The sequence below is a fragment of the Cavia porcellus genome, unplaced genomic scaffold, assembly GCF_034190915.1.
Source record: "Cavia porcellus strain 051 isolate PalLab524CR breed Dunkin Hartley unplaced genomic scaffold, mCavPor4.1 scaffold_30, whole genome shotgun sequence".
In the NCBI taxonomy this organism is placed as follows: domain Eukaryota; kingdom Metazoa; phylum Chordata; class Mammalia; order Rodentia; family Caviidae; genus Cavia; species Cavia porcellus.
In genome coordinates this window covers 22422379-22448443 of record NW_026947513.1, presented here as the reverse complement: position 1 = coordinate 22448443, position 26065 = coordinate 22422379, and the positions used below count along the sequence as shown (strand labels likewise).

Sequence of the window (26065 nt, the reverse complement as noted above, 5' to 3'; positions counted from 1 at the left end):
TAAGGGAATGTTAGTAAAAGGACTGAGAATTAGAAGCAGAATGTCAATTTTAAAATCGAAGGGAGCATTAATAGGTATTTTATACTAAGGTGGTGTGATAATTGAATTGGACTTGAGCATAGTATTTAAATTGACTTAGTTCTTTCAAGATGACTTTTTGTTAAATAATGGAAACATCAGATTTATGAATAAAATTTTTAAGTGTGTTGAGAGTCATGTACTGCATTTTGCAGGTTTGAGGACATTATGTTTTGCTGTGGCTGAGATTTCTGAGAGTGACTTCCAGGAATGGCGAGCCGTCTACCAGCGAGCATCCACATCTGTGCAGAACAGACTCCTCAAACTAGAAGAGAGCTATGAGCTCATTGAAAAGGTGCGTGGGCAACTGTTCTGATCTGAGGATAGTATGACCTCTGTAAAGGTCCAGGTTTTGCTCAGGGGACCTGCCTTAGTTACTTTTCTTTAATTGCTGAGACAAAATGCCTAATGCCTAGAGATAAAGGGAGGAAAGGTTTATTTAGCTCACAGTTTATAGGATAATAACCTGACTTTAATGCAAGGTGGCATATAGCAGAGGAACAGCAGTTTATGGCAGCAGAAGAAGGCAAGACCAATGCATTAAGGAGTGTGCTCTTCTGTCCCTTATATTGTATGCAGGCTTCCCGACCTGCACATACACCCTTAGTCCTAGCCAGAACTATACCAGACCAATCAGTGGACTGTTTTACTAACCACCATCCTAGCACTAATCACTCTAGATTCAGCCACCTCTGAAAAGCCCCCTCGTGACTCTATGAGGCTTTGGGGGAACATTTAGACACAAGCCATAACAGGACCCTGGAATAAAAAGCAGACTATCCTGTTCAATATTAACTTTTGATTCACCTCTGGTTGCCAAAACATCAGTTATTCTTAACACGAGTTAACATGTTGCTGAAGTCCCTAAAATTGGGCATCATTGTATAAAGATCTTTACTGTACAGGTTTAGATCACAGTTTGGCCAGTGTGACAGTTCCTTCACCAATGTATTCTGGGTGTTCTGCATTCCCGGAGGACATGCAGTATGTCCACATCAGCACATACATGTTGTATGTACATACATGTGCATTTAGACTTAATGTGTATACAATATGTAACATAAAATAATACAGTGATACAGTTTGGCTCGGTCACTAATAATAAACAGTATGAAAGTGAGTAACCCACTGCTAACATCTGGACCATCATTGTACTATGCTGTTATAACCCTATCCCTCATTTCTTTTCTGTGTGCATTGTTTTTTGTTATTTTGTTGTGTGTTTTGAGACAGGGTGTCCTTATGAAGTCCAGACTGTCCTTAAAGTCATAATCCTTCTGCTTCCCAAGTGCTAGGCTTATAGGTGTATGCTGCCACATCCAGCTTTCCCTCTGTCATTTCTGTCCTTATTATAAATATCCTCATTTTATAGATAAAGAAACCAAGGTTGTTCAGCCTTTGAGTGGCTGAAACACTATGATTGGTGCTGTAGCAATAGCAAGACCTCGTTTCTTTAACTAATAATGGCAAACATTTTTATATAGTACTCACTGTATGTCTAGTTCTATTTGTAGCACATTCATTTATTAGCCAAATTAATCCCTTTAAAGTGTTAATTATCCCTAATTACAGATGAGAAGATAAGGCAAGAGAGAGGTTAAGTAATTTGACCAAGATTACACAGTTCGTAAGGAAATGCACCAGACTTTTCTTGCTCCAGTGTTCATGCTCAGAAGCATTCAAGTACTTTCACTTTAACCCTGAACTTTCCATTGAGAACTCCCCATTCCTTCAACTGGTGTTTGTACAGCATAGAATTAAACCAGCAGGTGAGCTGCAGTGCAGGCAAGTAAACACCTCTATCTAGGTGTTTTCATTACCTTTCACTCATTGCTAGGACAAAATACCGAACACTCACGATTAAGGCAGGCAAGGTTTATTTAGCTCACAGTTTGTGGAGGTTTCAGTCCAAATCAGCTGACTCCAAAGCAGGGTGGCATGGCACAGGGGCAAAACTGCAAGGCAGCAGAAGATAGCAAAGCAACAAGAGCAAAGGGGGGCAGGGGGAGCAAGCCTCTTTCTTCCCTTATATTGTAAGCATGCTACGCCCTTTGGGTGGATGTAGCATTCACACCATCTTCTTTTGCACAAGAAGAGGATGTTTACAAAGTAAGGACCCTGGCTCCCTGCTGAATCACTTAAACTTCTAAACTTCTCAAGTCTACACAGTGAGCAGCATCGTGGAGCAGTGAACTGCTTGTCCTTTTGTCCTCTACTCTCTAGGGTATAGAGCTGCTAAGTCACTTAGTTAAGCTTCTGAACTTCTCAGGTTGACACAGTGTATCAGACCTCTTCTTCCTGCTTCCTCTGTCTAGGTAACTTGTCCTTCCTTGTCTGGAAAGGCAGCTAGCACCACAGATCCCTCCTGGGACTGTTCCTTCTGTTCTTCCTGTACTGTGAGGGCCATCTGCCCCCCACCCCTTATGTGATCCTGGGAAAGCTGCAGGTGGATTTCTCTGTCAAGTAGTGGTTTATTTGTTTCTTTGTTTCATCTAATTTTTTAAAATTTCTGTTTTTATTGGTACATGTTTGTGGTACATGATTACAGTCACGATGGAGAGTTGATGCATGTATATAACTTATCTTCATTCTTTTTCCTTTCTTTTCTCTCCTTCTCTCACATCCCCTCTCCCTCTGTCTCTTAGTCCCTTTTTCTTTTGCAAAAGACCTGTCTCCCCATTCCTATAATCTATATTTTATCTTGTTTTTTATTTATACTTTGGGTTTCTCATATAAGAGAAACTATGTTATTTAAACTGCCTGTCTGATTTATTTCAACTTGACATTGTGGTCTTAAAAGTTCATCCACTTTCCTACAAATGACTCGGATTTATGCCTCTTTTTGATGGTATTGTACTCCACTGTGTATAAATACTACCTTTGCTTTTGTGCCAGTCTCTGACATGTAGTTGTCACATATAACTTTAGTTGCTGCCTTCCTGTGTCTGTGATCACATTAGGGGAAGTAGTTTGTTTCCCACTTTATATTATACACCTCACGTTATACATCCAGGATATTTTATGAAGGATAGATACCTACATAGAGGTCATATATATCATATATAGGTACAGATAAATATAAATCTAGATGTTCCCCCTTATAATTGAACTTAATTTTTCGTCCTGCTTATTTCTAAGATGTGTGATAGCATGCATAATTCTCTGCAACCTACCCCCCAATGTTAGAGGTACACACGTCACACCGAGCTTATCAGTTAACTTACTAAATCTCAGTATTGCGGTCTGGCCCTCTACTTCCTAACATACTTATGTATAATTGTGTCTTTGTGGGGGTTTTTTGTTTTTGTTTTGTATTTTGTTTTTTGTTTTTTTGGTATCGGGATTGAACTCACGACCTCACGCTTGTCAGGCAGGCGCTTATACCACTGAGCTAAATCCGCGGCTATAATTGTGTCTTTGAAATCTCATGTGGTAAAATAAAGTACTCTGAGTTTATGACCATAATCTCTTTTAATCTCTCCAACCAGTTATGTCTTAATGTGCTCAATTGGTTTTTAATCTTTTGCTTTTCTTACTCTTTTAAGAACTTGTAAAGATATTACCCTACTTGAAAACAATTTTCTTCTTCCTCTCCCCTCATTTATAAGCCTTAATATTATGTAGACTTTCCCCATGATAATGATACTGAATTAACATATACTAAGTGAACTAAAAAAATATTGAAAATGCATTCAAAGCACATTAAACGGAGGCACAGTACAGAGGATTCTGGAGCTGAATGTTTAAGGTACCTAACATTATTACTCTGAATCCTGTAGCGTGTATAGACTAAATTTCTACATTTAAGTCTTCTTGTTGAAGTATCTGTGTTCAATAATCTATTTCCAGCTTTTAACTGAATAGACATACAACAATTTTGCCACAAGGTGGCGATCATGAATTATGTTGAAATTTCAACTGAGGCACTCCATTAAAAGTATGGTTTTTTTTAAGTTTACAACAACAGAAACCTCCTTTATGACTGCCTCTTATTAAAATAAATGAAATGAGGGATTGAGAGCGAATTCATTTTTATTTTGTGATGTCATGCACTGTTTTGTTGTGAAATCTAAGACCCAGGAAGGTCCCTTCATACTGGCCTATTCCAAAGAAGAACCTGTTTCTTTATTCTTCTCTGCTCCTAAAACAAAGTTTTCTTTAATTTATTCATTTAATTAACTGAAGTATGCCAGATACCAGGGCTACACTGTCAAATGCGGTAGACTGGGCTTGGTATTGCAGGTGCCCTATTCTGCACAAATTCCTTCAGTGAGCCACAGACTGGGGCTGGAAGAAGCTTTCAGGGAGCTGGTATCTTGAAATGAGCCCTTTACCAGTTCAAGGAGAAAGTCTTTTTAACAGGGGGGAAAATATGCAAAATGACACAAGGTTTTCTGTAATTGTGATGGTGTTATTTTGTTTTGTTTTGTTTTTTGAAAAGTCTGTTCCAGTCCTGATCCTTTGAGGACTGTAGGGTTTTTAATGTTGACAGTGATAGCCACATCATTGTGTCGTTGGTCTGCACTTCTGCTCTTTGTTAGAATCAGCTGGGGTTAGTGTTCAGCAGAAGTTGTGGTTTATTGCCATGAAAGCCAACCTAAGGCTGAAGATGTAGCACACTGATAGAAAGCACTTGCCTGAGCATAAGCAAGGCCCTGTGCTACCAAGCAAGGCCCAGCACTACCAAAAAAAAAAAAAAGAGAGAGAGAGAGAGAAAGAGAGGGAGAGAGAAAAAGAGAGAGAAAAAGAGAGAGGCGCGCCAGAGGCAAGATTCAACCTTCAGATCACCAGTTCTGCTAGCCTGTCATCCTGGCTTTCAGGTTAATTATATAGCCTTAGAGTTCATCCTTTTGGGCTTTTTCTGTACCACTTGAGACGTAGATTTTACCGTCTATTTTTTATGTGTTCAGAATCTGTTTGTATGTAAATCATATTATCGCACTTAGCATATAAGACAGTGAATTTTTAAACTATGAGTAGTTTTTAAGAAAAAAAACATTTAGAGCAAAACCTGCTTTCCAAACATCACTGCTTGAACAGTAATACATATAATTGATGAAAGCAGAGCGGCTCTAGTTGAGAGTGAAGGCGCAGGGGGAAGCCTCAGCCCTGTCTCCTCCACCTCCGTCTTGCCCTCGTGGTGGTCCACCAGGGGCCTTTCACAAGATTGGACCTCTGCTGAGCACTGTTTGAAAACCATATAATGTTACATCTGTTCATGGATTTTTTTTTTAAGAAAATGCACCTCACTAAAAGATCAGAACATCATTGTGTCATACAAGATGTTTCTGAATGTATTAGGAATTAATCATACAAAATGCCATTGACACAGTCATGGTAGTGTTACATTAAAAACATTCCAAGGCTGAAAGATTTTATTTTCCACAAAATAGGAATATTTTAATATGCTACAAAATAAGTGAAAATTTCACAATATGATTGAAGCTGTAGTTTTAAACCCTCCTGTCTTTCTTACTTACCCTTCCAGTATTTGTTCAAACTAACACTTCCATTTTAAAAGCATTATTGCTTTGAGTATTGTAACGCCTTATGTAAGCTGAGAAAAATATCCAAGTAGGCCCAGAGTATCTCAAAAGAGATGTTACCATTTGTGCTTCAGCGTGGTGCTTTCTTGTTTTCTTCTTTGCACGCGCCTGAGCAATAGAATATGCTGCCGTCCCTTGCAGGCAAGAGAGTGCAGGAGGTTTGCAGATGTCCTCCAGGCCGCATTGTCCCTGCTGGTAGTCATTGTTAGAGGAGAACACTGGAGACTTTAATTGATTTATAAAAAGTAACCATCACACCTCTTACAAGATTGTATTGTTTGGTCTCCAACATTTGCATTCGTACTGTAAACTTCTCAGAATATTTTTTCAAAAGTAATTCTAGTGCTGTGAGTTGTTTTAGAAATCCATTACTGGAGCATCTTTTTTTTTTTTCTATCATAAAATATAAGTCAGAATGTGATGTTTATTTCAAGGAAAGCCTGCCTTACTCAAGGATAAGAAGTACACAGGGGCTGTGAGCATTTAGCAGGTACTTGGTTGTGCTGACCTACTTAGCGGAGGAGCATTGCAGCTTCAGTGCGAGGCTGGGGACAGTGACACTTCTAGTGTCTCTTCACCACCACGTAGAATTTACAGTTGTCTCATTCTTCAGGTGACAACTTGCCTTGGCCTGTTTTGTCTTCCTTAACCTCATTCTTTTGAAAGACAATTAAGATGCTTAAAGTTACCATTTTATATTATGGAACCACTTAGAGCATTAGGGTCTATGGTTTTAAAAATCAATTTGTAAAATCATCTTAACTTTAAAATTCATGTATAAAATTCATGTATTCATTTGCTCAAAAAGAATGATAAGTAACAAAATAATTATGTTCCATTATCAATGGTTTCTCAACTCTCACCTTATTTTGGTCTATCACTTAAATTGTATTCTAGCATATTTCTAAGATGGTAATTATTTTTGCCTCATATTCATACTATTGCAGCTTCCTTTGAAAATTAGTAGTGCAGAATACTCTGTGCCTACTTTCTTATTTTATAAATAAACTATTGATTGAGATATGAAGGTTGTACCTTCATGGTAAATACAATTCTGAAATAATTTTCCATTTATTTACTTCAAAAGAAAAATGCAATTATATCTTTAGCACTGCATAGATTACCTACTAATAGCTTGTGTGTTTGTGAAAGTAAATTCTTTATCTTGAGTATTACAGAAAACAGCGTGAGACCTAACACCTGTCTAGATTTTACACTGAAGTAGTATTTCTGTGGAAGTAAAATTTTTTTCTTCTTGTGATGGTTGGGGAATATCATATTTAAAAGTAAAAACTTGTCCAATGCTTTTATCTGCTAAACTTTTAAAAAAACAATAGATAATGGGCCAGAGAATCATTTTGGAACTGGAGAATAAAACCAGAATGTCGAAATGCTGGCATCACCTAGCTCTCTGTTACTGATAGCAACATTGTGTTTTACATGTAGTGTGTAATTTATGATTATAATATATCCTTCACTGAAGCTTCATGAAAACAGCAAATATAATTATCATATTCATAATCATATTTCCAGAGCCTGACTGCCTGGCCTATGTTAATCACTCAATAAATATTTGATGAATAAATGGATTATTTGATTAAGTCATTCAGAAGCTAGAGCTTAGGAAGTGCTTGCTTAATGAAAGCCTGGTCCCTTGAACTGATAGAGTTCATGTTTTCCATGCATTGAAGGCTTTAATATCAAATGGTATTGCTTGTAAGGACTAATTTAGGGATATGTTTGAAGAGCTGGTAATTTTGTAGAATGTATTGTTTAGGAGTTTAGGCTTGTTTAAAAATCCATCCTCAGTTTCATTTAAATGCAGAAGATAAAAAGATTTGACAAGAAAAGAGCATCAGTGAGTAGCAGGCTGTTTCAGGTTCAGGATATAGCAGGGTATAAAGGTCATAAACCAACATATCTTCTGTGTTGGTTTTAGTGGTGAGCAAGAAGCAATAAGCTTCGTAAAACAAATATAACTTTCTCTGTCTCTCTGTCTTTCTCTCTCTATATATATAAATATAGGTATAGATAGATAGATAGATAGATAGATAGATAGATAGATATAGATACAGATACTTTTTTTTTTTTTTTTTGAGACAAAATCTCACTATGTAGTTCAGCAAGGCCTTGAACTCACTTTGTAGCCTGGGCTGGCCTCAAATTCATGGTGATCCTCCTGCTTCAGCCTCTCAAGTGCTAAGATAATAGGTGTGCACCACCACCCCTGGCATATTTATATTCATATTTATATGTAGAGCTTAGTGCTATAGGCACTAAGATTCTCAGAGGATGTTGAGACACTGATCACAATACTTTCTTTACTCCTCCTTAGATATGGTTGACATTGTTTAGTTATTTTAAGACTGCCTTGATGTGGCATAATATACTTCAACCATTATCCTCAGTGTGACTAAACACAACAGTTGAGTGCCATTTGTAACATGTGGCAGCAAATGGTTTAGAGGATTCCTAAAGTAGTATAAAACTTAATGGAAAACAGGACTTTTCATGAACATGTATAGCTGCCAAGTTCATACTAACCTCTGTATTACAGACGCATGCTTTTGCAGATAAAATTACCACATGTATTCTTAGTAGTTGCAAATATCACTTTCATTTGTACAAAAAAACTAAATGAAAATTATGTGATGTGCTGATGATTCTGTGGCTTAAAATTCCAGTAGTTTTTTTATACTATTTGCTTAAGAACATTTGCAGTTAGTCAGCTCGCCTACTAATCATCTTCTAATATAGTCAGCGGCTACTTTTCAGCATGTATTAATCTCCAAGTCCTGTACTCTTTAACTATTTAGTTCAGGGACCTCAAAAGGAGTACACAAGATGACCCACTGGGATGAACAAGAAAGTGTTAGAGCTTCTGTTTCTGCTTATTTTACCTGATTTTTATGAATGTTTGCATTTAACAATGCACATAATTTGTTAACAAAACTGTGTTACACAAAAATATAGCTGTGTCATTAGTAAAATACCAAATATTTTTACCTAATAAACTAACCTAAAAATGTTTGAGATGAATGATCTAGTTTTATCCCCAGAGCAACCTTATTAAATCAGGTATTGCTGTGCTTATCTTTCCGTTGTAGAAATTGATTCTTAGATATTATTTGCTAAGAGACATGTGTCTATGATGATTGAAAGAGCATGAATTTAAATACCAGATCTGGGGTGCTGGGGATTTAGCTCAGCAGCATAAGCACCTGCCTTGCAAGCAAGCAGTCGTGAGTTCGATCCCTGGTACCGATAAAAACAAAAAAATAAAATAAAATAAAAAATAAAAAAATAAATACCAGATCTGCTTTAATCTAGTATGTTATGCTGTCATCTTATTTTAGAAGAAAACAAGAATACGTGCAAATTATTGGGAGACTTGAAAAATAAAATATAATCAAGTTTGATTATTAGATCAGCACTTGGAGAGGAAAGTTTGGCATATGAGGGGCTCCTCCATTTGGTAATTACAGCAGCCTCTATATTCTTTATGTAATATATTCTACTTTCCTCTAAAGTAAGGTAAATCATGTGTGCCATGATTTCCTTCAGCTTGCCTTTAGAATCTTTATAAAGTCCTCAGGATTTCCTAATTTATCTCTAATATCAGTGTGCCTCCTTCCCAGCATGATAGATTTCTTCTTACAAGCATTTTGTGGTAGACTTTCCACCAGAGTATTGCTGTCTCCTGACTTAGATAAGATGAATGTGTTGTTTTTGCAAGCTACGCCCAGTTACTTCTCAAATCCTGATTCCTTTCAGCTGCATGTGTGAATTCTGGCCTTATTTGCTAAGTCCTCAGTTTGTGAATTCAAATGTGAATTCTGTGATTCAAAAAATACCAAGTTAAACTTTTTTTTCTTAGATATGGAAGAATAAAAAACTATATCATCATGTACTAAGAAGCTCAGAAGAGAAAAGCAAGAGTAAATAGTGGCCAGGTATAGTGTAGGCCTGAGACAGGAGAATTGCAAATTTAAGCCTAACCTAAGTGACCTAGCAAATTACTGAGACCACATCTCAAAATGTAGAAATAAAGAACTGAGTTGTAACTCCGTGTGAAAGCCCTGGCAATTTCCAGTGCCATCAGTGGGGCGGGGCAGAGGGTAGTGACTGCTGCCTAGCAGAATGCAGAATAGGGAGGAGCCCAGCAGCCTTGGAGAAGCAGTGCTGGGAAATGGCTCTGAGTTCTACAGCACACTCATATTCGAGCGCCATGGTTTAAAGCTAAAGAGGGTGATAACTGCAGTAGTCTTTTATTTTAAAGCATCATTCTTCCCAAGCCATCCATGTTGGCCACTAGAAACATGTATGTAAGTCTTTGTCTCCCCTTAAAATTCTTCAGCACCTACCCTTTGCCTGGGGAATCCTTCTCATACACAGCCCCTCAGCTTCCCTCTAGCCTCCTCTGCCTCACCACACCTCCCTGCCTTTATATTGTTATGCTAGTGACTAAATGGCAGCTTTTCAAACGTGTTCAACTAAATTGTCATTCATTATTTAGGATTCAAAGTCAGATGTTAACTCATGTTGGATAGGGTGTTTTGTTTGTTTGTTTGAGCTATACAGACTAAGTTCCTAAGTTTCTTAGATTTCTCACTCATGTGGACATGAAGGCATATGTGTAAAACATAGTATATCATTTTCAAAACAGAATATAACATACAATAATGTTGTTCCTTTGAAGGAGGACTCTTTCTATTAATCTATCTGAAGTTTGGGGTTACAGGGAGAAAAGACAACTGACCAGAGTATTGAAGGCCAGGTAAAGAGACAAGGGTGAGGCTCAGCCCTGGAAGTATCCAGGCCAGTGAGGAGGGAGGGAGCCAAATGCAGCAATGGGACTCTCCCAAGTGTTCCGCATCAGAGAAGATGTGCATCCATCTCCTGCCTATTTTTGTAAATAAAGTTTTATTGGAACACAGTACATCCATTTGCTTACAGACTGTCTTTGGCTGTTTTTATGCTACAATGACATAATGAAACAGTTGCAGCAGACATTTCAAGATCTAAAATCCTAAAGTATTTACTATCTGTTATTTTATAGAAGAAAGAAGAGTTTGCCAGTGCCACTGTAGATCCTCAGGTCTCATAGTTAGTTCTCAAGCCAGTAGTATAACACTGCATATCCCAAGGCCCACCTGAAACCTTTTCAATAGATGCGGTGATGGTGGGGCTAGGCAGTATGTTCCTGAGCCCCTGGCATGATTTCTGATGCCTGCTGACCTGTGGAAGGCACTGCTCTGGATTCCTGGCCCTGTGACTGCTTGTTCAGGGCTTGATAAGGGCCAGGCTCACAGAGTTTGGAGAAACAAAGGCTAGCAGAAGGCAAAGAGGAATCCAAAAAGTATCTAGTGATGCTTTGTGAAATACAGATTCTTTAAGGAAAGAACTCACTCTTTTATACCCAGGATCTTGTCCAGAACTACATGCTCAGTGTGTGTGTGTGTGTGTGTGTGTGTGTACGTACATGTTTGTATTTGTAAGGGAACTGATTGCAAAATGAGAATCTGGGACCTGAGTGTAGAAAGAGGGAAATAGGTTCCCTTAGCAGGAATGGCTCAGGACTGAGACTGAAACCTGGATACTTTGTGGAAACTGTTGTTACAGACTGGACAACAGAGACAAGTATTTAAAAACCTGATGATTTGACTGAAAACCTCACTTTATTAATTGATACATGTTTTGATACCTAATAACATTCATCCTGGTAGATTAAAATTCTCACTTCCGTTTCATCTCTTCTCCTTCCCATGTGCCTCCTTGAGATATGTACTGACTCCAGTGTGATGTTCTTACTATCAAAGCTCAATTATGACTATTCAACCTCAGATAATTTACTCAACCTCCCTGAAGCTATTAACACTGAAATCAAATGTGAAATGCTTAGCCGTGTCTGATACATTTTCTCTGCTCTGGAGATGTTGCTTCTTCAACTTCCTTCATAATTTTATTTCACATCCAAATACAAATTACTCTGTATTGCCAATATTTATCCATTTTTTACTCCAGTAGTAAAATTTCTCATACCAATATTTTATCTTCATCTTTAAAGAAACTTCTGCTTAATAGCCCATCATGTAGTCTGAAGCCTAAATTAATGACTTCTTTATAATTTTATCATTTAGAAACAATACAAACTTTAAAAAAATACAATATCATCTGAGCACTGACAAAATGTTTGCTGATGTAGAAATATGGGTCACTTTGAAGTCTGGTACTTTGTAAAATATACATGCACAGGGAGAAGAAACACAATTTCTAAATCTGTCATAATACATTTTACCAGACAGTATGATGTTTTAGTATACTCTGTATGGAATTTCTTTTATCTTCACTAAGGTAGAAATTTTACATTTATGTAGGTTTTTGAATTTCTGCATATGCTGGAAACTTCTGAAAGAGAAAATAAGATTATCAGAGGCTTTACTAGGTGAATAAATATTATTTCATGATTTTTTCCACTGATAACAAAATCTATATTATATCAGCGTCATCAGCCTGAAACCTTCATAACTTTTGACTTAGTGACATTCTGAAAGCAAAATTAGTGTTTTGAGTTTTTTTTTAATTCCATAAATGCCATGGGAATTTTATCACATTTCAACACTTTCTAAGTATGTGATTCCCACAGTGCCCATTAATGACCATCTGTGTAAGGTAATACATATTTGGGGTGAAATTGATTATGTCCCAAGCACTCTGAATGTTATGATCAGGAAAAGCACGTAAAGTTCACATCTTTTTTTCTAATGATCTCTGTGTAATGAAAGATATTAATTTCCAAAGGCAGAACACCCTATCACTCAAGATCCTAATCTCACAATAAATGACACCAGGGCAAAAGGAAAAGAGTCTACAGAACCTTCCACTAAAATTAGTAAGTGCTGCTCTCAAGGAGCGCTTACGCTGCTCAGGGAAAATGAGCAGACTTTTTTGAAGCACAGTGCTCCCTTTATATGCATTAAGTAGGCCCATTGCAACTTTGCTGAATATTCAGAACCTTTTAGAAATTCCTTTATCATAGCCATCAACACATTCTGTGTTAAACTGTTTATTACTTTTCTCTGTAGACCTTGCTGGTCTTGTGTCTTTGGTCCTTTATATTTATATTTACATTTTGCGTAGTTTTACCTGTGTGGAACCAGGAGCTTTCCTTCTTTAAAATACAATTTCAGCATGCTCTCTCTCATGCTGTCTCTCATACATTTTATTTTTATAGGTTTGTGTATGGTAAGATTTATCCATATACGTTCTACATTCATCTCTTGCCATGACCTATGTGGCTCCTGAGGTTATTGGAGTTAAGAACCTTGAGAGGATGAGAAAATAGAAACAAAGCTGGGGTCAGGTGGAGCCCTTTAGCCACCTGATGGGCGGCAAGGTCCTGGCTCCTCACTGCAGGGGCTTTTATTTATACCTTTTAGCAACTCAATGTCACATGACACCCTGTTGTCCTAGCTACCCACTGCTCATATTGTCTTGGGTGTAGGTATTCTCTGGGCTGAAGCAGCATCTTCATGGCTTGCCCTGGGTGCTTTTTGTTCTTGGAATGGTCATGCTCCAGCCTTGCACTTGTGATCAATTTCCAGCTTCAACAGATCTGAACAGCTAGAAAATAGACGAGTATGTTTGCTTATATATTTCTAAATAATTCTTGCCTTTCATATGATTTGGTTACCCCAGTGTTTTGTGAAATGCACTATAAAACATTCTTTTTAATTTAGAAACTTTTAAGGGTTTGCATTTTGAAAGTAGATCATTATAAAACCTATTATGTCTTCCATAGAATACTTAAAATTTGAACACAGCTACATCCTGATCTTCTCTGGGATGTGAGCCAGAATGACGTAACTGCAGATATCCTAAAAGTAGCCGAAAGCCTTAAGGGATCATTGTCTAAATGTTGAGATATAGCAGTTGTAATGCTGGTATAGTTGACACTGGACTGTTCTTCATTTTTTTCCTTGAACTTCTTGATGATAATTATTCATCAGGTTCTGATAAATTTCAAGTCTGTTTCCCATTAAATATAATGAAATAATACTGTCTTCTTAAAGAAGCTTACCTTGCTGTTTTGTGTATGATATACTAAGCAGTCATGCATCAAGTGTATCTAATAACCATCCATATTATTTGGAATGTATTGAAAAGAAAATGGCTTAGATTGCAGCAATATTTTATTACATTTGGATATTGGTTTTACTCAATTGTCATTAGCTCGTTTAGTAAATATTACTGAATACTGTCAATGCTATGGAGATAATGAAGATGAACAGATTTGTTCTTATTTTTGAGCAAACGTACCTGAGTCACACATTTGAAACACCTAATCCTAAGTCAGGTTGAATATTCCTTCTCTGAAATTCTTGAGACCAGAAGTGTTTCATATTTTGGATTTTGTTTTTAGATTTTGGAATATTTTATGTAAATAATGAGGTACCTTGGGAATGGGACCCATATCTAAACACACAATTCATGTTTTTCATATATACTTTATTCATACAGCCACAGGTAATTTTATATAATAAACACTCATTTTTTATTTCATCTTGTGTTTTAACTGCCACCTGTCACATGAGTTAGGTTTGGAATTTTCCATTTATGGTACCATGTCAAAATGCTCAAAAAGTTTCAGATTTTGAAACATTTTCCTTTTCAGATTTTCAGAGATGTTCAACCTGTATTGTAAGTTAAGATGTATAAAGATAAACAAAAATTTCTGTGAGCACTGTAGAAGGGCAAAATTTGTTTTAAGTAAAGGAGAACTAGGTGTGCACTGTAATGGTGGAATACTTGCCTAGCGTGAGCAGGATCCTGGGGAGAAAATGAAGGAGGAGAGGAAAAGAAGCAGTAACTCTGAATTTGGCTTTATAGAATGAGGCAGCTTTTACTAGGTAAGCCAAGAGGCTGCATGAGAAAATCAATGCATTTAAATATATTTATACACCCATACAAGTACCTTACATATGTACGGCAGTCTAGAGCCATTGTGGCAGAGACTGTTGCTTGCCTAATTTAATACTCATGCCCAACCCCCTTCTACCCTGAAATGTCCCCTGGGTAGGTTGGAAAAACTAAATGCTCATACTTAGGGATGGCCATGTAACACAGTCTGGCCAACTGGCTATGTTTGGAAATATGCTGAAGGCTTTTAGAAATACTTTTCTAAGAAAGAGACAGCTACAGTTATTAATACCCCCTTATTCTTGTTTTCGGCATGGTTTATAATTATGCCAATGACAGCTATTCTGAGACATTGAGAGAGTAAAGAAACGCCACAAATCTAACGTTCATTCCTGCCTACTTCATTTCTGGCTGCCAGGAGAACTAAACCTTTGGTTAAACCATTACTAGATTTTTCTATTGGTAGATACAGATTTTTGTGTTACTATAAACCACACACACACACATTTGCAGGACCAAGATGGTGTGTGGAGTGCAAGTCTGTTGACACCATCTTACCTACACCATGTTCTCATTTAGTGTCTGTGTGCTTCGTTTTGGTAATTCTTGTGGTATTTCCAGCTATTTCATTTTACATTTGTTTTGGTAACCCGTAGTTAGATCTGGAATATTATTATTGTACTTGTGTAAAGCACCAAGAGCCATGCGCATATGAGACAGTCTACTTAATAAATGTTGAGTGTGTTCTGACTACACTGCCACCAGCCACTTTCCCATCTCACTCTTCACAAGCCTCCCTCTTCGCTGAGATCCAGCAGTATTAATAACTCTACAAATTCTAAGTGTTTTAAGTGAAAGGAAAAGTTGTATGTTTCTCACTTTAACTCAAAAGCTAGGAAGGATTAAGCTTAGTGAGAAACCACGTCTAAAGATAAGCTGGGTCTTTACACTGATTAGCTAAGTTGTAAATGCAGAAGAAAAGTTCTTGAAAGAAGTTAAAAGTGTTTCTCTGGCAAACACAAATGGTAAGAAAGTGAAACCATCTTATTGCTGATACAAAGTTTTCGATAAAAGATCAAACCAGCTGCAGTAGGCCTTTGAGCTAAATCCTAATCCAGAGCAAGACCCTCATTCTCTTCAGTTCTGTGTGAGTAAGAGAGGTGAGGCAGCTGCAGAAGGGAAGCTCAAAGCAGCGAGGTGCTTCGTGAGGTTTAAGGAAAGAAGCATCTCTGTAAAAAAGTACAAGGTAAAGTAATAAGTTGATGAAGTTACAGCAAGTTATTCAGAAGATGTAGCTAAGATCGTGCCATCTAGGAAAAAAATCAAAGCACCAACATTCACAGGCATTTGGTACACAAACTCGCTAACAAAACACGAGCAGTGTTTGAAATACCAACTCCAATTTTGAAGAAAGTTCTATTATGTATAAGTACTGTAGCATAGCATGGAATTCTACAGAGCAATGTATGGCATTGTCTTATCTTACGAAACTGGCACAACTACTTTGGGCCTTCATCACCATCACCCTGATGAGTCAGCAGCATCAGCCTCAAGACAAGACACTCCACCATCAAAAATACAATTTTCTGAGGGCTGAGAGGACCACTAGCATGTTTAGTCCTAAATTATTTATATTGTTTTTTAGATATCATACTATTATACACTTAATATAAAAAATATAGTATGGACATAACTTTTATATGCATGGGGAAACCAAAACATTCATATGACTTGGTTCTTTGCACTATTCACTTTATTATAGAATGAAACCTACAATATCTTTTGAGTGTATTCAGTCTCCTGTGAACGATTCCAACTAAGGAGCAGGAGATCTGTGATAATCTGACCTTCCACTGTGCAAATGTGGAACAGTGTGAAAATGACTCAGCATGTTCTTTCTTACAAAGAGTAATGTTGTCACTTTGTTTGTTGCTGTCTGCCTCATTATTTCTAATTGCATCATGTATGCACATTCTCCGACACAGCATTGACGTGTAACAATAGTATTAGTATATATTCTTTTTAAAAACAAATCAACAAGATTGCTTCTTCACTGCATTAATCTTTTGTTGTTTAGTTTTATGTCATTTTGTTTTCCTTAGTCATTGCCTGCTCCCTTTTAACTGACTTTTTATTCTTCCCTTTTATATGTGCATTTTTAAAAATCATTCCTTATCTTAGGGCTACATAAAGTAAGATAGCTTGAGGGGGACTTACTCTTGTCCAGAAACACACTGGATGAAAGTAAAGGAGTCTCAAGAGAAAAAAATTCAGGGAAGCAGTAGGAAATATACAAAATTCATGAATTATCATCAAGTCTCTGATACATACTTCAATGTTTCTGTTCTTAAACAATCTATAAATGTTTGCTCTTAAATATCTCATCATTTATTTTCCCCAGAATCTCCAGCTACTTGGAGCTACAGCCATTGAGGATAAATTACAAGATCAAGTGCCTGAAACCATAGAAACTCTAATGAAAGCAGACATCAAAATCTGGATCCTCACAGGAGACAAACAAGAAACTGCCATTAACATTGGTAATCCTCTTAATTCAAGTTTTAACTTTGTGCTTCTTGACATGTTGATACATTTTAATAGATGGGTTTGAGACATTTTAGGATATGGCATTTCACAATTCCAGATTTATAGTATTTTCAGATATATCTGTTTACTAATGGCCTCAGTGTCCTTTAAAGTTATAGTGATTTATACACAGCCAGGCTGTAGCCCTTGCAACCAAATGTGCCCTTCTCACCTCGTACCCCTGCCTCACAGTCATCCAAGATGGTGTAGGTGCTAACACTTCCACAGCTGTCTATAAAAATTTGGAGACTGGGCCTGTGATACACATGTGTATTGACTCTTATGAGTGTGATTAAAGGTTGCTCCTAACAAAGGAAGAAAGAAAGCTTCCATCTTGCATTCATCATAAGAGTCAATTCCATTGTTCAGAAAGCATCTCTATTAGTTGATTTAGGCTGCATAACAGAATATCACAGAGTTAAACAACAGAAATATAGTTTTTCACAATTCTAGGGACTAAAAATCCAAAATCACGGTTTCTGATGAGTTGTTTCTGTTGAGACGTGCCTTATAGAAAGCTGCTTTCCTGTCGTGCCTTCACGTGGCCTTTCCTCTATGCATGAGCGCTCCTGGTGTCTCTCCTTGTTAGGTTACCAGTCCTATTGCAGTAGGGCTTTGCCTAAGTCACCCAGTGCTGCTATAACAAAATAAACCTGGTGACTGATAATAGGAGGCTGGGCAATCTGAGGTAAGGCACCTGCAGATTTGGTGTTTGATGAGGATCTGCCTGCTTTTTGGCTCATTTTCTAATTGTGTCCCTACGTGATAGAAGAGACAAGGCAGTTCCTGGGCCCTGTTTTGTGACGGCACTAATCCCATCCCAGCAGTATCTAATCACCTCTCAAAGCTCGGCTTCCCAATAGCATCACATTGGTAATAAATATCAACATACCAATTTTGAGGAGAGAAACATACAGACAATTGCAGGCCCCACCCTTATGATCTCATTTGATATTAAAATGCCATCTTTGGGCCAGGGATTTAGCTCAGTGGTGTATGTGCCTGCCTGGCAAGTGTGAGGTTGTAAGTTTGATCCCCAGTATGAAAATAAACAAATAAAATGCCATCTTCTAGGCCCTGTATCCCATTGCAGGTGAAGGCTTCAGCGTTTGGATTTGGGGGTGAGGGAGACAGTTCAGTCAATAACAGAAACCTAACTGAAAACATAGTTAATAATTGGCATTGCAAGCCTAACGTACCAATAATGTGCCAAATTTGTTTTTGTAAATTGAGTAATAGTAGCTAATGTGGGCACAGCTTTAACTGCCTGATATTGAACCTATATATTATATATAAAACTCCCCAACATTGAAGAAAATACTTTAGAAGTATTTAAAATATGAAGCCACATTTTTGGAGAGTTTTTTTTTAAGAATCCTGTAAAACAAATTCAGCTAATATTCCTTTAAAAAGTATTAGCAATCAGCCTAAGTATCCTGTAAATACTTACAGGATATATATATGAATACAGGTAAATATAAAACTATGCTACAAATGCATAATAATTGATATTAGTAGACAGTTAACTTATTTTAGAAAAAACAGCACACACATTTATTAACGTGCATGGAGAAATCATTGGATTGTGATTACCCTAAAAATTCACTTGATTTTAAAACAAAATGGAAACATTAAATCTACAAGTCACTCACTTGGTTACTTTTGGTCATAAAAATGATCAGCAGTGTTAGCCTTAAAATGGAAAGGAGATGTATGAGAAGGATATTACAGTGAAATGCAGAATACGTTAGAATTGGGAGACCTGAAAATACAAGTAAATAATAAGACTACAAATAGAGAACATATGGCTGTGAACAGTGATATATTAGGAAAATAGGCAGAGTTACACATTGTGTAGGGTATGTAATCTTAAGCCTTGCATATTCCTAAAAGGAGGTAGGAAAGATTCTTCCATTCAGTGAATGGCTATAGGGTCTACAAAGCCAAGCTCCAGGTAAGTACTAAGAACACAGCAGGAAGCAAAAGAAACCAAAATCTGTTCCCTTGTGGGGGAAGCATACAACAAAGAAAATTAGAAAAGTGGAGCATATGTTGGTTGGCAATAATTGCTGTTTGAAAAAAAAAAAACTAGGAAGCATTCAGACGCTGCACAGAGGGATTCGGTTTTAAGTAAGATGGTCAGGAAGAGCTCATAGAAAAAATGATGTTTAAGAGGCGACCTGAGAGAGGAGAGGGGCTCGTAACAGGGCGATTAGGACAGAAGTGTATTACAGTGTCGAGAAAGGGCACATGCGCAGAAGGAGCAGGCAGAGCCAGGCAGGGTAGACCACACCAGCCGTGTACAAACTTTGCATTTACTCTGAGTGAATAGGGAAACCATTGGATGATCCTCAGCACAGGAAAAACGTGATCTGACTCCCTGTGAAAGCGTCACTAAGGCAAGGGGGGACCTGAGGGTAGACTGCATTAATACAGGAGAACCTGGTGGTGCCTGGGCCTAGGCGTAAGGGTGAGAAGCGTTGGGTTCTTCTTGACACGTTTTAAAGGTAAAGCCAACAAGATTGACTGATAGATTTAATGTAGGATATAAGAGGAAAATGCAATCAATGGTAACTCCAAGGCTTTTAACCTTAATAATGGAAGATTGAGTTGCCATTAACCAAGATGAGGAAGAATGAATTATAGTAGGTTTTTCTGGGAGGGTGGTCAAAAGCCTGGTTTTTGGATATATTGGGTATAAATGAGATGCTTGCTTCCTACCCAGCTATCAGCTGTTAAGTCAATAGTTGGGTATGAAAATCTGGAGTTTAGGGGAGAGGTCTGAGCAGGCGATGAGTTTCAGCATAGTAAACGAGTGAGGCTGGGATTATAATTCAGTGGTAGAGATCCAGTTATTAAGTGTGAGGCTCTGATTTAAATCTCTAGCAGAGAGGAAAGGAGAGGGAGACCCAGAATGATAAATACTCAGATGACAGTTAAAACTGAGATGGATTGGGATCACTAAAGGAGGGAATAGAGATGGTTATATTTTTAATCCAGTCAACAGGCTTACTTGGTTTTTAATCCAGCCAAATTCAGATGCAGCAAGCTGGTAGAGAAAAGCCAGACTTAGGAGAGATTTTTGCCATGCAGTGAGTGCAGCAAAACAGGAGAACACAGACATGGAGAGGCTGTCACAACCTTCCAGGGCAGGGACTAGTGAAGAATGCACCACTGACCTTCTTGCTCCTCGTGTCTGGCATTCTGTGTGTGTTTGTCAGCTTTCAGGACAGAGGGTCCATAACGCCCTTGTTTTTCAAGACAGCCTCAAAGGGTGTCCTTGTATGTTACCCTTCCTCTGGCAACCAAGAACATTATCCTTTCAATTTTTTTTAACTAAGACATGTTCTTAACCTTTATTGCACTCTCCTCATTCTTGTTTCTAAATTTTCACTTTTTATCAATACATGTTTGAGGTACATAATGATTCCGTTCATCGCGCGGAGTTGGTACGTGTACACAGCACCTCTTCACTCTCCCGCCCCCTGTCCCATGATTGCTTTTCCATTTGAAAAAGATCAGTTCATTGTTAACTTCCTGTAGAACTGGAGGACAAGGGATTTTCATCACTCCTAATAAAATTCACTCCAGATAGTCTGATAGTATTATTGCTTCTCTTCTTTTCTCGCTGGGAAAAAAAAGTTATATTCATTTACTCTACGTTTGTCCATAGGACACTCCTGCAAACTTCTGAAGAAGAACATGGGAATGATTGTTATCAATGAAGGCTCCCTTGATGTAAGTAAACTGTTTTTCAGAACCTCCTCTTTGAGTTGAATCACCCTATCGTATTTTATTTTATTTTATTTTATTTTTATTTTATATTCAGATAGCCATGGGTATATTTTCCTGAAGTTAAAAGATACTTTATGGTACTTTTTCTCCTTTACCACAATCTATGGTTTTGAACAGCATTGCTGAAATTGATTTAAGCTTTGTATTTGTGTTAGTTAAAAGAAATTACCAATTGACTTCCTTATTGCTGAGAGAGTGAAAGACTGCCTTAGGAAGCACTCTGTCAGGAGTTTGCAGATGGACTGTAGCTTGCTCATATCTGATTCTTGTGTTTTGTATATTAAGCATTTTATGTCGGCCTTAGCTTCCAGCATTTATGTATATTAAACATTGTGAAAACTATTAAACACCACAATCCAATCACTCTTAATAGGAGACATTTGACATTTTGTTTTTATGTTTTGTTTTGTTTTGTTTTGTTTTTTTTAATTTAAGAGGAAAAAGAGAAAAACACAAAACAAACCAAAGCGGCGTAAGGGTACACGCAATACAGAACTACAAAACAAAACAAAACAAAACAAAACAAAACAAAACAAAAAAACATAACAGTAAGAAATTACCTGCTAGTAGATTACACACTATTTTCTTGAAAATAGTTCCTCAAATCACAGTATCAAAGAACACAAGGTGGACATTCAAACAGGGAGACTGCCCCCAAACACACTTGCTGTTATATCCGTTAGAGCTCTTTTTCTTTTTTTTTTTTTCCCCTCTCTTTTTTACAACAAAATTTACACATCTTGGATTTTACTACTCCTTAGTGCTTATTACTTTCTTTGGGGGGGGGGGAAGAATACAGTCAAATATGGCAAAACAAAGCTGTCAGTCAATACCAAGGATAGACATAGCACATGGTGTAGAACAGAGTACAAGTTTATCAACAATGGTTATCAACGTTGTCCCTTGTTTCCTTAAAAAGAATTGTCTATCTTATTAGATATTATAAAGTTGGACAAAACAGTAGAGAACAAGACCAATAAAACTTAGGCATTGTAAACATTACAGGACTTCCAAAGAAGACAATAGTCAAACCAGAATGGGTATCTTAGTGAATCTTATTGTCTTCAAAGTAGTTGCCTATGTCTTCAAACTTGATACTATCATATAGAATGGAACAGAGTCTAATCAGTCAAAACAAGATCGTGGGAGTACTACAGGACTTCAAAACAAGTTAATAGGAAATCGAAAAGAGTTACTATTTATATATCCTAATTTTTTTGAATTTTTTCTTTAACTAAGACAAACATAAGAAATGACTAAATAATTTTTTTTGAAACAATAAGGGGGAGATTGAGATAAAACAGGACATAACAATATAACAATAGAGGTCACAGCATGACTGTTTCAACAACCTAGTACTTCACCACCTTATAACCTGACTTAATAGTAGTTACCATAGTGTCTTTTTCCTTGAAATATTTGGGTAAAACTTCATATACTCTAGCTTCAAATATTTTCATATCAAGAAGCCCAGAATAAAGCCTTTCTAATTAATGAGTGAAAACTTTATAAGGCTTCAAGGCCACCTAATGGGGAATCATGATTACCACATATTTTTATATTTGAGGAGTGTCGGCATTAGGTCTTCTTTATGTTTTGTTTTTTAATATCCTAACTTCTAGGATAAAAATACAAATCCCTAAGGTATGTTTTTCATGGCCATGATCACTTGATGTCATGTTTGGGAAAGAAAAGATTTATTAGGAATGCAATGTAAAATGGAAATTAACAAAATGAATACAAGTCAGATGATCTGTAAGTACTTTACAGTCAGGGTAGTTTGTACTTTAAGGTGGAAGACAGAGCAGGAGAGGTGAGGATTATACTTTGCTTCAAATAGTCACTGTGAAGCTGAGGGCAGAGCAGAGAAAACCTGGTAATTGGGGTGCTGGTGAAGCTGAGACCAGCTATGCAGAGGGATGGGGAGGTGATTGATGGGGGACGTATTTGGAAACCAGCCCTGAAACCAGTTATCCGTAAGGAATATTTGACTTCAGATGCAACATTGCCGTGCTAGTCGGTCTCTTGATTATTCATCCTCAGAATAACCCTCTGATACCTTTTCTCTTTCTTGTGACACTTCGAGAATGTAGTTAATTTAAAGAATAGTAAATGATTTTGCAATTGTAAAAGTTGTTTATGCCTTAAATTATTAAACAGGCAGGTACTTTTGGTAAACTAAGCTTTAAACCTCAAAACACAAACCAAACCAAGGCAGCCAATGGGTGGAAATCTTTCTTTTTCGTCTATTCAGCACACACTGTGAACACACCACTAAACAAGAACAGTGGTGGACTCCGCACCATTAGAGCTTCAGCTTCCTCCGTCCTCCCTCGTACGTGTATTAATTTTGAATTAGCATAGCCAAGTTACTAACTTTTAAAAAATTATGACCAAGGTACCCCTGCCCTCTAAAAGCTCCCATGTAATAAGTAAAGTAGCACGTAGATAAACATTGTTGTCGAGCAGGTGTGTAAGTCAGATAGCTAGTTCGCTATGAAAGTATTGCAAAGTTTGGAGAAGTATTTATGAAGAAAGTGGCATCTGGTTCCATAGAGATGAATAACTGAGTGAGGAGGAGTACTTCAACAGGAGGTCCTTGTAAGTAGGGCAAGGCTTATTGGGCTTAAAAAAACATTGAACTTGAATATAAGGTTATAATTTTTTGATATTTTTATTCAAATATAGGCACCTAATTAAAACTGAACTTAAGGGAAAAGTGGCTCTCCCACCTTGTATCTCTGTCCAACGTACTCCCTAGGGATGGCCATGGGTTCCATCACTAGATGTGCTCATCCAGAGCTAGTCTGTGTATCTAAGGCAGGTGTGTCTACTGCATACCCTTTGTTATTAAATAGCACACTATGCACACTGGCTTATATTTGACTTTTCTCATTTACTATATCTTAGCAGATGATCTGTAATAGACTAGATGAAGCTATGTAATTGTTTTTTAACAGCAGCATGTAAGGTACCTCTACAGAAATGATAGAGTTAAAACCAGAAAGGTGATCTCTAGAGCCAGATACGATGGGCCAGCTTAGAGGACTTGCCAGCTTTGGAAGAGAGTTTATGCATCAGGATTATGCATCAACTCATGCTGGATTGTGCATAGCGCTGTGTTGTGTTGGAATAATTATACAGAGGGGAACTTGGAAGGCTAGGGAGGCTTGGAATGCAGACAAAGGACCGAGAAAAAAGTTAGGGTAAGGGAGGGGGGACACCGATGCAGGTGATATGGGATGAGAGAAATTCAGAGACTTATCCAAAGTGGTGCCTGAAGAAAGAGCCATCCAAGGTCCTAGAACTGGGGCACAGCTTTGTGAAAACTACAGTGAAAGTATTCCCACCTTCCTTATGCTTTTGTCAGTGACAATGGATCACATTGTGGGAGTGTGGTTTTTTTCTTACACTCATTAAAAAAAAAGAAAAAGAAAAAGACTTGTCAAATTGAAGCCAGAGTAGAACAGATCATTCCCATTTGGACAATGGGACGCATTATGTGTGGATCTAGACTCTCTTATCTTTTGTAGGGTGACAACATTATTTCTTTTACTATATTCTGTTTCATCATTTTTTTCTAATTCTTGGATAAGCATGTTCTTTAAGGGTTTAAGTATCAAGTAAATAAAATAGTAACCTCAAGGAAAACACTGAGATACCAAAAATATTCAGAGTATGCATCAAGTCTGGGAATTAGTTTTCTTTTTGAGATTTCTAAAGTGATAACTCAAAATTAACAAACACCTAGAAGGTATTTGTACTGTTTCTGCTACAGCAAACTTAGGCATGTCCAGCAAATACATGATTTCAGTGAAAGCAGCAACTGGGTCTCCTTATTTTGGTTTATTCTTTATAAATGCTGAGAAAATTGCCTGGCACTTGATAAGTGCACTAAAAATATATGGAAAGCAGGATTTTGCTTAGTTTTCAGTTAAAGAATTGCTTTTTTTAAAAATGTACATCAGTTTTAAGTTTGCTTATAATTCATCGTATGATATTTTTAAAGGAAAGTGGTTAGCAATCTCCTTATCAATTCAAGTGGCAGTTTGAAGATAGAGACTGTAGCTGAACGGATTAACACAAATTTATCCAACTCCTGACTGCCCAGCATTGTAGCGCCGCAGTCTGGGGCAGGTTTTTCTCCCAGGGAGTTAAGTGGCGACTTTACAGATCTGACTGTTTGGGGTCAGACCCCCCAGCGTGCACTCATTTGTCTCTCAGCAGGAAAGGAAACATCACTTTGCATAGCGCCTTCTGATCTGTGTCATAAAACCTATGGCTGTGATTTCAGGCAGATCAGGGAAGTGCTAGAATGCCTGTAGGTAAACCATTATTTGTTTTTTCATTGCCCTGGAGAAAAAAGCATCCTATCTGCATTCAAATTGTACTGATAGATAATAAGAAGATTCAGGATTATTACTTCATGAACACAAAGCATAATTAACAAGTAATGAATTTAGGAACATATTATCTTAGGAAATAAATTGTGAGTGCATGTTTTGTCAAGTGACAACGTCGATGAATGTACTCCTATTATTCTCTAAGACAACATAGTGGTTAAGAGCACAGTTCTGCCCCCTCCTAACTGTAACTGTGGGACCTTAAAAAATTAAAATTAGTTTCCCTGAGCCAGAGTATTCCTGTCTGTAAAGAGAATGTTTTCTTTGGTGTAGAATTGCCATGGTTAGCATAGTCCATGGTGCATGATAAAAAGAAATGTTACAAAATTTTGTAGAAAGAAAACTTATTTTGCTTAATGATCATCTTTGTTATGAAAATTAAATTGTTCTTTTTTCCCCCAGGATGTAAGTATGGGGTATCTTTCATGTGATATGTACTCCTGTGAACTGTTTAAATTTTCTACCAAAATCTTAGCCCAATACTGTTAAAATTGAAAAGATAAACCATTTTTTCTGATGCTGGATTTCAAGTATCATATTTGAGGATCTTAAATTTTCATGTAGTAAGTTCTTGGTGCTAGTGATCCTGCTAATGGAAGTCTTTGTCTCTCTTAAAGTAGAGGATCACTCAGAAATGCCACTGGGACTTCTTTCTCTTTTTGAGTTTGAGTATAATTTTTCCTCTCGTCAACATACAGGCTCCTCAGCACTTTTTTTCTTTTAACCTTTAAGTAAATA

The 26065-nt window shown here is 37.2% G+C and overlaps 1 protein-coding gene across 4 annotated transcripts in view; it reads left to right on the top strand.

The window, feature by feature from the left end:
* Atp8a1 (ATPase phospholipid transporting 8A1) overlaps window positions 1-26065 on the top strand; it is a 215491-nt gene that overhangs the window by 114183 nt on the left and 75243 nt on the right. For all 4 annotated transcript variants that reach the window (XM_063240470.1, XM_063240472.1, XM_063240471.1 and 1 more), the window contains 3 exons: window positions 234-373; window positions 16945-17083; window positions 20803-20867. In XM_063240470.1, the coding sequence (XP_063096540.1) occupies window positions 234-373; window positions 16945-17083; window positions 20803-20867 (344 nt within the window). The remainder of the gene's footprint in view (window positions 1-233; window positions 374-16944; window positions 17084-20802; window positions 20868-26065) is intronic.